Source organism: Echinops telfairi, unplaced genomic scaffold (assembly GCF_000313985.2).
Source record: "Echinops telfairi isolate 266 unplaced genomic scaffold, ASM31398v2 ScPeMD7_3;HRSCAF=10, whole genome shotgun sequence".
Taxonomy (NCBI): domain Eukaryota; kingdom Metazoa; phylum Chordata; class Mammalia; order Afrosoricida; family Tenrecidae; genus Echinops; species Echinops telfairi.
The window spans coordinates 54,914,522-54,927,073 of record NW_022103899.1 but is presented as its reverse complement, the minus strand read 5'-3'; the positions used below and the strand labels follow the sequence as shown (position 1 = coordinate 54,927,073).

Sequence of the window (12,552 nt, the reverse complement as noted above, 5' to 3'; positions counted from 1 at the left end):
TGGTGCCCAGATATCAAAAGATATAGCATCTAGGGTCTTAAAGACTTGAAGGTAAATAAGCAGCCATCTAGCTCAGAAGCAACAAAGCCCACATGGAAGAAGCACACTAGCCTGTGTAATCATGAGGTGTTGATAGGATCAGGTATCAGGCATCAAAGAACAAAATATCATATCATTGTGAATGAGAGGGAGTGCAGAGTGGAGACCCAAAGCCCATCTGTAAGCAACTGGACATCCCATTACAGAAGTGTCTTGGGGAGGAGATGAGCCAGTCAGGGTGCAGTATAGTATTGATGAAACATGCAACTTTTCTCTAGTTCTTTAATGTTTCCTTCCCCCCACTATCATGATCCCAATTCTACCTTACAAATCTGGCTAGACCAGAGGATGGACACTGGTACAGCAAAGAGCTGGAAACACAGGGAACCCAGGTCAGATAAACCCCTTGAGGTCAATAATGAGAGTAGAGATACCAGGAGGGGAAGGGGAAGGTGGGGGAGAAAGGGGGTACTGATCACAATGATCTACATATAATCCCCTCCCGGGGGGACGGACAACAGAATAGTGGGTGAAGGGAGACCACATCGGACAGTATAAGGCATGAAAAAATAATAATTTATAAATTATCAAGGGTTCATGAGGGAGGGAAGGTGGGAGAGGGAAGGGAAAAATGAGGAACTGATGCCAAGGGCTCAAGTAGAAAGAAAATTTTTGAGATTGATGATGGCAACAAATGTACAAATGTGCTTGACACAATGGAAGGATGGATGTATGGATTGTGATAAGAGTTGTATGAGCCCCCAATAAAATGATGCAAAAAGAAGAAGAAGAAGAACTCATCCACTGGGGTTTATTTTAACTTTGATTGTTCTGTTTTTCAATATTAAAACTCCCTTTGATTTTCCTTTATAGATCTCTTTTCTAAGATTTCTCCCCTAATTTGTATCAAGGGTATCTGGTATAACCCGTTGAAGCATGTTTAGGGTAATTACTTTAAAATCTATGTTGAATAATTCTAACATCTGTCATCTCAGAGATGGTCCTTGTTCGGGTATGATGAATACTTTTTTATTGAACTTTGTATCCTGTGGGTTTATATTAGCAAATTCTTCTTCTTATTTAAATCATTATTGAGCTGACTTCTCTTGACACTTCTCTGGTAAGGCAAGAGAGGGTGGTTCCAGCGAAATGGGCATAAAAAGTCTAGTCGCTTGGCTTCGGTTGACAGGAGGTTTGACATCGGTTTCCTGGGGCAGGAGGCAGTGTTCAGGATTCCTTGAGGATACCTCCCAGACTGGGGCTGACAGTACTGGGGAGTTATTGCTTCTCGTGTGGCCTCCACTGATGAAGGGACAGATGGCCTCATTACTGGTAGACTGTGCAAGTCCTGATTTTCCACTGTTCCCATTAATACCATCCCAGTGTGGGAGTGGGAGGCTGGGGTGGCTCTTTATTACTCTGTGAGTGTGGAAGCCCAGCTTCCACTGATGCTCCTGTGTGGGTGTGGGGAAGGCCTGCTACTGCCTACCAAGAATGAAAATGCTGGCTCCCTACTTTGCCTTCTCTGCCACCACAGGAAGGGGAGGAGGGATTGGGCTGCCTTCTAAATGCCTGGGGAGGGTGGGAGGCTGGAGTCTCCACTCTGTGTCAATGTGGGTGAAGGAGGCCCACTTATTCATGTAGAACATTTTTTGTCTATAAATGTTCTGTTTTGTGAGACTGCTCCTTCCTTAGTGCCTTCAGTAGAGAGAGACATCTGTGGGGCTTTTTGTCTGCAGACATCTCTGGATTGCTGACTTCTTCACCTTCAAGCCTAGGATATGTGAATCAAAAACAGAACCCAGAACACATCCCAACACATGTGATTCTTGGGGTCCCAAAGTCTCTAGTTCATTTTCCTTTTTCTGCCCACCTTTCAGATTTGTTTTTAAGTTTGTTGTTGAGATAATCCCCGGTGCTTTTATTCATACATACAAAATCCATACCAAAATCACTACCATCGAGGCAATACTAACATACTAAGGGAACTCCCCCCCAAAAATGAGTGCTTCTACTGCATCTTCTAATTGATAGACCCTATGAGAATTTATCCTTAATTTTATTTTTAATGAGAAAGAGAGTAGAGGCAATAGTACCCTTATCTCCACCCAAGTGCTTTACGACTATCCACATCTTTCCTTTGTAGATGTCTGTCATGCTTACTCCAGTCAGCCAGTCCTGGGCTGGGAGAGATGGCCATGGCCCACGGGTTTTGAGACAGTTGTGTCTTCTCCCCATGAAGGATGGTGTCATAAGTAAACAAATGAGTTAGATGGCCAATTGGGAGGTTCACAAACAGGAGCAGGAGCTAATGACAAGCAGGTGGGAAATGGGAGAGAGCAGTGCCCTGTGTGCTCCATCAGGACCAGGTGGAAGAACAAGTAACAGGTAAAAGTGAGAGAGGCAGCCAGGAAATGGCTTAGGAGCAGTGAGGACATAGGCGTGGCCAGGACTGAGGGTGCCAATCTGGGAAAGTGCCCTGACCACCCTCGGGACTCTGAGAGAGGAGGTGGAGAGAGGGGGCAGGGAAGGAGAAGAAGAGGGAGGCCAACAGAGAGAGAGGAAAGAGAGGCAGAGAATAGAGGGAAGGGGTGAGGTGAGGAGAGGAGAAAGAGGAGAGGAGCGAGAGGGAGAAATAAAGGAGAAAGGGTGGGGAGAGAGAAAGAAGTGAGAGAGGGTGGGAGGGAGGGAAGGAGGGAGGAGACTGGACTGCTGGGCGGGGAGACAGCAGTCTGTGGGAGTCACCTCTGCTGGGCCAGCTTGGAAGAGTGTCGTCGGGAGCAGAGTCCAGGCTGTGGCTGAAGTGGCTTGCTGGAGCAAAGGAAAGGCTGGCGCTGGAGCGAGAAGAGCGACCCCCAGGAGGGAGGAAGGCAGAGACTGGCTGGGGAGGAGCCAGTCTCAGGGCTCAGGCATCCCAGCCAGTGCGCTTGGTCTCCGCGCGCCTCCGCCGGGCTCGCCAATCCCTGCGTTCCCACGGGCGGCCTCGGCTGCCACCTGGGTCCTTCGCCGGCACTCTCCGCCTTTCTTCCCCACGCGCGCCCCTGGACAATGGACGACAACTCCCTGCTCTCGGTGCCAAGGTAGGTCTGGAATCCCCAGTGCTTACCCCAGCGTCCCCCAAACTCACCTCCGCGCCTGGGCGCTGGCAAACTTGACCCGGGTCTGGGCAAAGCTGCAGCGGAGCAGCCCCTTGGAAATACCCCCAAACCAGGCTGGGCAAGGCACTCTTTGCCCACCGTGGTTCCAGTCACTGGCCTCAGAGAACAGGAGGCTGAGCTGGTAGGCGCAGGGGCAGCTTGGGGGTCCGGGACATCTCCTCTCCAGGAGAGAGGGGTCGGATTTTCAGTGCAAGCAGCCTGGAAAGGTGTCTGGTCTTGTGGGGAGAGGGGTGTCCAAGAGATGGGGATTAGGGGCAGTACAAGGTACGCCCACTTCCAGTTTTCCATCTGGTTCTTAGCAGGATTCTGAGACCCCCTAGAGTGAGCGCTACTCCTAACCCAGACCCACCCTTAGACAGCAACAAAGATACCAAAGACCTAGGTCCGTTCTCTTTCCCCAGCTCGTCTGTGAGTCCTTCCTGCCACATCTCCTGTGGCACCCCCCTTGACTCCACCGAGCCCAGGTCCACACATGGACTTTGCCTGCAATGCTGCCAGGTGCCAGGAACCTGCCACCCCTTGGGTTTGCAACTCCTCCAATCTCTTCCTTTTGTGCCCTGGTACCTTGCTCCTGGGGGGAGTCAGTAGTCCTCTGAAGGTCTGAGAGCTCTAGATTCTTAAAATGACAACCGCCCCCCCCCCCCACCTATAAACTTCCAGGCTTACATTGAGGCTCTAAACCTAGCGGTGTCCCTTGCTGAGTGTTGGTGGCTTTGGCACTCTGTGTGCCTGGCGCACAGCGGGCAGAATGGTGCTATTGTGCACAGGCTAAAGGTGTCTTCTGCTCACCCAGCCTTACCTCTCCTCAGCTGAAATGTAGTGTGATGTCCATGGTGGTGCCCCCCACCCCCACCCCACCAAACACTGAGGCTGCTCTTAATGCGAATATCAGACACTGGGTAAACAGGTCAAGCTCAGCGACTTGGAGAGCAGCAATGATCCCACAACTGGCTAACACTGGATCACCAAGTAGTCAAAGTAGAGGTGGGAGAGGAGGTTCCAGCCTGCTTGCCAAAGGTGTCAGAGCCTGCCATCTAGAGCCTAAATATTTATACAGCCATAAATTCGAGCTTTCTTTCCTGCCCTAGCATTTGTCCCTAAGTGGCCTTTCTCCCGGGAGAGTAGCTAAGGCTCTTTCAAAGCTGGTGGTGAATTCTAGGTGCAGCCTTAGGCTGAGCTTAAAAGAGAAGTTTTAGCTGTCTGGCCAGCAAGGTCCACACCCCCATGAGGCAAGCCCTTCCCACCTGCTCTGATGTGTTAAAGGGACTGGGTGGAGGGCGGGGGTGGGGGGAGTTGAGAAATATTTTTAAAGCTTAAAAACAAATCCCAGGGCCACAAGTGTGGGGGTAAAATTGTAAAGCATTTTGAAAATCAAGTTAACTGGAGGCATTGCTTCTCTGTTTCTATGTATATCTGTGCTACTGCACGAGGCCAACAGCCCTGGGTGGTTTACTGGGTGGTGTTATCATTTCCATACATGTGCTTTGACTAAGAGGTTGCTAGCTTTATGCATGTAGTGTTTCAGATTTACAATCCTGCCAAGTTTAAATCCTGAGTACCGCCCTATGCATTTTTTAACATCCTAGAGACACATTGTGGTCATTTTCTAACATCCTAGAAACCCTTCGGGTCAAATTTCTGAAAACCATGTCTCTTGCAGTACAGTAGACTGGTCGGTCGAAAGATAAACCATAGTAGCCGTCTTGCTTTCCATCTTCATCTATGAAAATGGTCACGGATTTCACCCTCAGCCGCAGCAAATTCCACCTTGTGACTCAAAGCCTGTTTACTGACCAAGCCAGGTCACATGTTCATATATTAGTGTGGTCATTTCAGCTGTTCCATTAGCAATGCTTATTCGGGTCAATAGGATTCCATTCCCTCCAATAAACCACAGCGAACCCCTCGCCTGCATCCGACTTGATTCGGACTTGGAGCAGCCCCCACAGGAAGATGGAAGTGTTGAGGGGACAGGCAGGGGCAGACTGCGGCCTCTTTCACCCGGAGCAGCTGGTGGTTTGTAACAGCTGACTCCCCTTAACTCACTGTGCCACAGAGGCGTCTTTGCGTACTAAAATAGATCCATTTGTTCTTCTATTTACTGACTACAAGAAGAGTCACTGCTTTTCTTTAAGACCAGAGAAAACCATAGGTATTGCTCGGGGGGGAAAAAGTCCTCCAGAATTTAAAATGGTGGGAAAAACCTCAGTGTCACCCAGTCCACGCCAGCTCACAGCCATCCTGTAAGACAGGGCGGAATGGCCCGGTGAATTTCCGAGACAGTAACTCGTTAGTGGAATAGAGTCCAGGCTTTCTCCTGGGGAACAGCCCGTGATTTCGAACTGCTGGCCGTGAGGATGTCAGCCCAATGAATAACCACTGTGACACCAAGGCTCCTCGAATGGTATGTGGAAGCCATATATTAGCCACACCCCTTGCCCTCAAACTTGGAATTTTAAAGACTTGAGGACTGGATCCTCATCAAGCACATGACTGCACCGTCAGGAAAACTAACCATTTTTGTTCGATTCATGCTTTATAACCAGAATTGTATTCAATATCTAATAAAAGAAAGTTAGTGGCTAGAAACTATTGTATTTCAGTTTAGAATGATAACAATGTAAATCATTATGCTTGAAAACTGGCAGAGAAAATAAAATAAAATGACTGAGTAACATACCAGTTTCATGACAAAGGCACAATTTGTGTTGGTTTTTACACTTTCTGGAAATGTTTAATTAGCTAAAAGATATGAATGACTGCAATTCTCATGCAGCACTAGTCTTGGAAGCTTCATCTGTAAATGTAAATTGACTTGTACTTTATTAAGAGGTTCTGGTGGCCTAGTAGGTTACAGGTCGCGCTGCTAACAGCTGAGTTCACAGTTCAAACCTACAGGTCGATCCCTGAGAAAAAGATGAGGCATTCGGCTTCTATGAATATTTTACAGCCCAGAAAAGCCACAGAGACAGTTCGGCTCTGGTTTTTTGTATACATGATTACTATAAAGGAAGCTTTTCGGGTTCTCAGACTATCTTATTATTATATCTTATTATATTATTATTTTATCTTATACTATCTTATCAGTGAAAGCTTCCACTAGTTTTTACTAGGGATATTTTCATTTTAAAGCAATACATCGTGTGGGTTACAGGGCAGATTTCTTAAAAGCTGGAAGAGGCTTCCAACACGAAATGGAATATTCCCTTTGTGAGCTATATTATAGACCCAGAACCCACCACCTTTCTAACTAATGGTTTAGGTCAAGAGGAAATAAAGAAAATAATTTTTTTTAACATCTAAAAGTTTGTGTCGAGCTTCCTTAGACACCTGTTTGATGAGACGTTTACCTGTTTTCGTAAGGTCACTCAAGCAGAATGCATTGTTACTCCTTATAAAATAAAGTCCTTTTCACCACACTGGTTGCTTACAGGTGGATGGAGCCCTAGCGATGTAGTGGCCAGCACACCGGGATGCTCACCACAAGGCCAGCAGTTTGAAACCACCAGCTGCTTCTTGTGAGAAAGTTAAGGCTTTGTACTCTCCAGAAAGAGCTACAGTCTTACCAACCTATGAGGGCAGTTATAGTCTGTCCTATAGGGTCACTGTGCATCAGAATCCACCAGATGAAGGTTCATGTTTTCCTCAAAGGTTATCCCTTCCATTACCTTATTAGGTGGCCACATCCTTGTTAGTTATGACAGCCCTCATTATCTTCACTGCCCAGCTACAACATTTGAGGCCAAAGAGAATTAAATGAGGTAAATAATTAGATTAAAAATCCACACCAAGAGTATACAACAGGGTCAGGTCTTGCACAAATTCCTGGCTTCGAGTTCAGCTCCCTTTCTACCAAGGATGTAAAATCCTACTTTATGGCAGATGGAGAAAGAAAAGACGATTCTCCAGCACTGCTTGTCACAAATGATGATGCCATTAGATCACACAGCGCAGCACAAAAGCAAGAAGATCAACCTGTATAGCCGGCCATGGCTGAAAAGAAAGTTGCGCAAACAAATATTTTATCAAGCCCTGGTGGGGTAGTGGACTAGACCTTCAGCTGCCAACCACAGGGCTGGTGAACCAAGCCCACCAGCAGGAAGTGTCTACCTGCTTCCATAAAGATGCACAGTCTCACACTGTCTAGAGAACCCTTCTGCCCCGCCCCGTAGGCTCACTGTGAGTGGGAGCCAACTCGATGGCCGTGGGTTGGAGAGTCTGTATTTCAGATTTGGAAGGAGGTCTTCACTGGCTTCATCAACCACTTGCCTTCTTAAACGCGGTTGTTGTCTTTGGACCTCAGAGTTTTATTTCAAGAATAACACCTTTATCTTGCACCTCTAGGGAGAAAGCCATACAACATGAATCTGGAGTCAGTGATGTATAGACTCAGATTTGCAATCAGCTTATTTGAACTAGTCCTCGATGAAACCCCCACCACATGTTTGCCAGGTGGTTGTGTTCTTGTGGTTTGAATGTTGCTGCGATGCTGGACGGTACACCAGCATGGGCACATGCTGGACAGGCTTTGTCAGCACTACCAAGATAGGACCTGGAAATCTATGTCCGATAAAATAATGGCCAGGGAACACCTTCTGAATAGCAGCATACCATTGCCTGATATAGAGTCAGATGAGGAACCCTCAGGTGGGAAGACATTTAAAATATCACTCTGGGCCTTTGTACATTTCATTATAATATTTTTACTTTGTCTTCTCAAGCTGCCCTTTGCAATTGTCTATTGAGCTCTTTGATATTTGCCTTTGCTTCTCTACAGTGAAGAGCACATTTCTGGTTTCTTTTGACATCCACTTAGATCTTTTCCTTCTTTCCTGTTGTGGTAGTTACATAATATCATGTCAACTTGAGGAGACTAAGAGTAAAGGGGTGGAGTCTAGGCTGTCAATCAGGTCACAGCCTGATGACCCCCTCCATGTGGCATGACCTTCTCATGAGGATACTGGGAATTTCCTCTTTCTCCCTGGAGGCAGGCCACACACTCTCTCTCTTTGCTTCACCTTCCTGTTGACAATTCACATGGAGCCATGCTAATGGCAGCCAGAGCCCTGGAGTTGCGTCCACCACCATTGGATCCACAGGGCTTTCCAGCACCAGCTTGTGATCTTCCTGCATTCGGCTTCATTGCATATGCTCTATGAGTTTGAAGAAAGATGTTTTGACTAGTACTGGACTTAGGGGCTAATACTACACTTAAGGACTTGATCTGGACTGGACTGGGATGTTTTTTTAATATACAGTGGCTCTTTGATATAAAGCTCCATCACACATATGCATGTCTCTAGATTTGTTTCTCTGGGCAACTCAGTCTAACACATCTGTCTTTTTAATAATCTTTCTTCATGAATGAAGTTCTTAATATCATTCCACACATAGGCATTAGCGAGCTGAAATGTGCTATTTTGAATCAGACAATCATATGGTCTAGTATGCCAAGAATGATAAGTTGAAGAAGAGGTCTCGTGGTCATTGTCAAAAAGGAAATATCAAGGGCTATCATGAGGTATAGAACACCCATATGCCGACAAGGAAAACTAACATCATTGTTCTTCAAATTTATCTACCACCAACTAATGCCAAAGATAAAGAAAGCAAAGGTTTCTTTTTGTTTTTTGTTTCACCAAGTTCTGTAGTTTGAAATTAATCAAACATGCAATCAAGATACATTAATAATTTCTGGCTATTGAGATGCAAAAGATATAATGTAGAAATTTCAATAGTGTAAAATATGGTTGTAGTCACAAAAATGACCAGAGATCCCATGATGGAATTTTATAAGACTAACTACTTCTTCACTGCAAATAACTTCTTTCAAATAGCAATCTCACATGTGGATGAAGTATATAAGAACCAAATCATCTTAAAGGCTTGAAGATAAACAAGTGACCATCTAGGTCATAAGCCACAAAGCCCACATGAATGAAGCACACCAGCCTGTGTGATCACAAGGTGTCAAAGGGATCAGGGATCAGGCATCAAAGAACAAAAAAATCATATCATTGTGAATGAGTGGGAGTTCAGAGTGGGGACCCAAAGCCCATCTGTAGGTAACTGGACATCCCCTTACAGAAGGGGACAGATGAACCCCTCAGGATCAGTGGTGAGAGTGATGATACCAGGAGGGTGGAGAGAAGGTGGCATAGAAAGGAGGAACCAATTGCAAGGATCCATATATAACTCCCTTCCTGGGAGGACGGACAGCAGAAAAGTGGGTGAAAGGAGATATGGACAGGGTAAGACATGACAAAATAATACTTTATAAATTATCAAGGGTTCATGAAGAGGGGGGATAAGGAGGGAGGGGGATAAGAAAGGAAGGGGGAAATGAGCTGATACCAAGGGATCAAGTAGAAAGCAAATGTTTTGAGAATGAGGGCAACAAATGTACAAATATGATTGAAACAATGGATAGATGTATGGATTGTGAAAAGAGTTGTACGAGCCCCCAATAAAATGATTTAAAAATAAATGAACCAAATCGACTCTATCTAAAGAAAACTAATGGAGATGTGCATTATAATCTGCTAATAAAAGGCCAGAGTTAGACTGCACAAGTTATTCCGCTCCTACACACACTCAAGTTGAAGTTGAAGAACATTAAAACCAGTCAACAGAGAGCCAAAGTAAGATGTTAAGTACATTATAGTCCACTTTGAATGTGAAGACCATCTCAAGAATAGATTGATGCAGTTAGCACTAATAATTAAAGAGCAGATGAGTTGTAAGGTGATAGCAAAAGCATCATACAGGAAGACAATCAAAACCCAGACCACACCCACTGCCATCCAGTTGATTCCAGCTCACAGGGACTTGATAAGACCTCATAGAATGAGGGGCATCATTGCTGTGTTGCATTCATCTTGGCTGTAAGCAGAAAGATCTTTACTTGTGTTTTATTAATTATACAAAAGTACTTGAATTGTGAGTCACATCACAGAGAACAGGACATGCCGAACATTCCATTGTGCTCATGTAGAACCTGTACGTAGGCCAAGAGGCGGTCTAACAGAATGAGGGGATACCGTGTGGCTGAAAATCAGGAAAAATGTGCATCATGGTTGTACTCTTTCACCATACTTATTCGATCTGTATGCTGACCAAGTACTACGAGAAGCTAGACTCGAGGAAGAAGATGATATCAAGATGGAATGAAGCCTCATTAGCAATCTCTAATACAACTTTGCTAGCTTAACATTAAGATGACGCACTTACTGGTGAAAGATTACAGCCTCCAGTGTAGATTATACCCAAACATAAATGAAACGAAAACTGGACCAATAACAACAACTGATCATGAATATTGAAATGCCAGTGATTATATTTTACTTTGATCCACAATTAATGGACATGTCCATGGATGGTGACAGTCAACAATATATTGCATTGGTCAAATCTCCTGCAAAAAAAGAACTGTGGTTGCATTGTGGGTTAGGGAATGGGCTGCTAATCACAAACAAGGTCAGTGGTTTAAATTCACCAGCCATTCTGAGGTAGAAAGATGAGACTGTCTGTTTCCTCGAAGTCTCAGGGCGGGGAGGGGATCACTATGAGTTGGAATCAATTAGATGGCAATGGGTATGTTTTTGGTAAAGTTTTAAGAAACAAAGGCCTGACTTTGATGACTAAGGTGTGCCTGACCCACGCCACTGTACTTTTAATCACCTCATATGTATGTGCATGCTGGACATTAAATAACACATAGAATTGATACCTTTGAATTATGATGATAGTAGAAAATATTGAATACACTATAGACTACCAGACGAACAAACATAGCTGTCTTGGAAGAAGTGCAGTCAGGTGAGACCTTACATGGAAGGACAGTGAGACTTCATGTCACATGCTTTAGGTGTGTTACGGAGAGACCAGCCCCTAGAGAAGAGCATCAAGCTTGTCAATGTAGAGTGTGACCCCAAAGAGGAAGACCCTTACCAAGATTGATTGACACTGTGGCTTCCACAGAGGCCCCAAGCCTATGAACGCTTGGGGAAGTGGTGTAGGACCCATCGCATTTCATTCTGTGCACAGGGTCCTTATGGTCTCAGTAAGTCCCAGACATTTCTCCCCCCTGATTCTGAAAAAGTTACTGAGGCAGGTGTGGCGCCCTCGAAAAGTGACTGGGGAAGAACGGAATGAAAAGTGGACTTGTCCAGGCACTGCTTTGAGCTGTTCTCCTATCCAGAATTAAGTCAGAAATGATTCTTGCCCGTGAGGGGCTTCATAGATCATTTCAGCATACTCTCGGGGTTTTTCTTCGTGGTTCCATCTTTCTCAGAACATGGTCTCTGAACAAAATGCACCTGGGGAACCAGGGGGATGCTCTAAAGATCTTTCCCACCCAGAGGAGAGGAAGGAAAATGATGGAGGGACTCCGTACAGGAAGTTGAACGCCAAAACAAAAACTTTTGTGTCCCCAGGAAGCCTGAGAATCCAGACATTGAAACTGTTGCCTGTACACTAAGCAATGTTTCTGCTGGAGAAGGAAGAGCTGCCATGTTCTCTCTCTCTCTCTCTCTCTCAAAATAAATAAATAAATAAATAAATAAATAAATATATATATATATATATATATGTATATATACATATATATATATACACACACATATATATCAAAGCACTGCTATTATTAATTTAATTTTAAATGAAAATGACCTGCTCAAACTATTAAAATAGTTGGCAAAACTAGTTAGAATAAATTTTAGAAGTTTAAGTTATTTCAAAAGAATCTAAAGGAGCTATATAAGTTTTACCTGACTACTGTAACAAATCAAAAACCACTCAAGACACGCACAATTATTATTGGACAGTTTTGTGAGGCAGAAGCCCAGTAAGTGTCATGGGCTAACACCAATGTGCTGATGAGGTCACGTGCCTTTTGGGAGACGTTTCCGAGGTTACCTGTATTCCCGGCTGCTGGTCCTCTTTTTCATCTTCAAAGCCATCAACAGTGGGTTGCGTCCTTCTTCTATTCCCTTGTCTTTTGCTGCCCTCCTCCGATTTTAAGGAACCTTATGGTTATATTTAGGAGTCCTGGTGGCGGTGATGTAGTTTAGCCACTGGACTGCTATCTGCCTTGTGTTCGTTTTACCCTTGACAGAGGGAGAGCACCTTTCTCATGCAGAGGTTTAATGTATTCAAATGGCCATTCTTAACCTCTGCACGACCAGGACTCTGAATGAGGGCTACTTGTATCAGACCCCCAATAACGTGATGTTGTATAATGTGAGCAGGCAACAATCCTTGTGGTCTTAAGCAATGGGAATTGTGAATTTATTTGATGCTGTGACATTAACTGGGCAGTGCTACCTGGCAGCCATCTTCAGGGTTGAAATGGAAG

General features: G+C 44.9%; 1 protein-coding gene across 4 annotated transcripts in view; it reads left to right on the top strand.

Moving 5' to 3' along the window:
* The first annotated feature begins 2,807 nt into the window (after nt 1-2,807).
* LOC101645827 (SPHK1 interactor, AKAP domain containing) overlaps nt 2,808-12,552 on the top strand; it is a 170,299-nt gene continuing 160,554 nt past the window's right edge. For all 4 annotated transcript variants that reach the window (XM_045294726.1, XM_045294719.1, XM_045294718.1 and 1 more), the window contains exon 1: nt 2,808-3,119. In XM_045294726.1, coding sequence (XP_045150661.1) covers nt 3,088-3,119 — 32 coding nt within the window. In that variant the 5' untranslated portion in view covers nt 2,808-3,087. The remainder of the gene's footprint in view (nt 3,120-12,552) is intronic.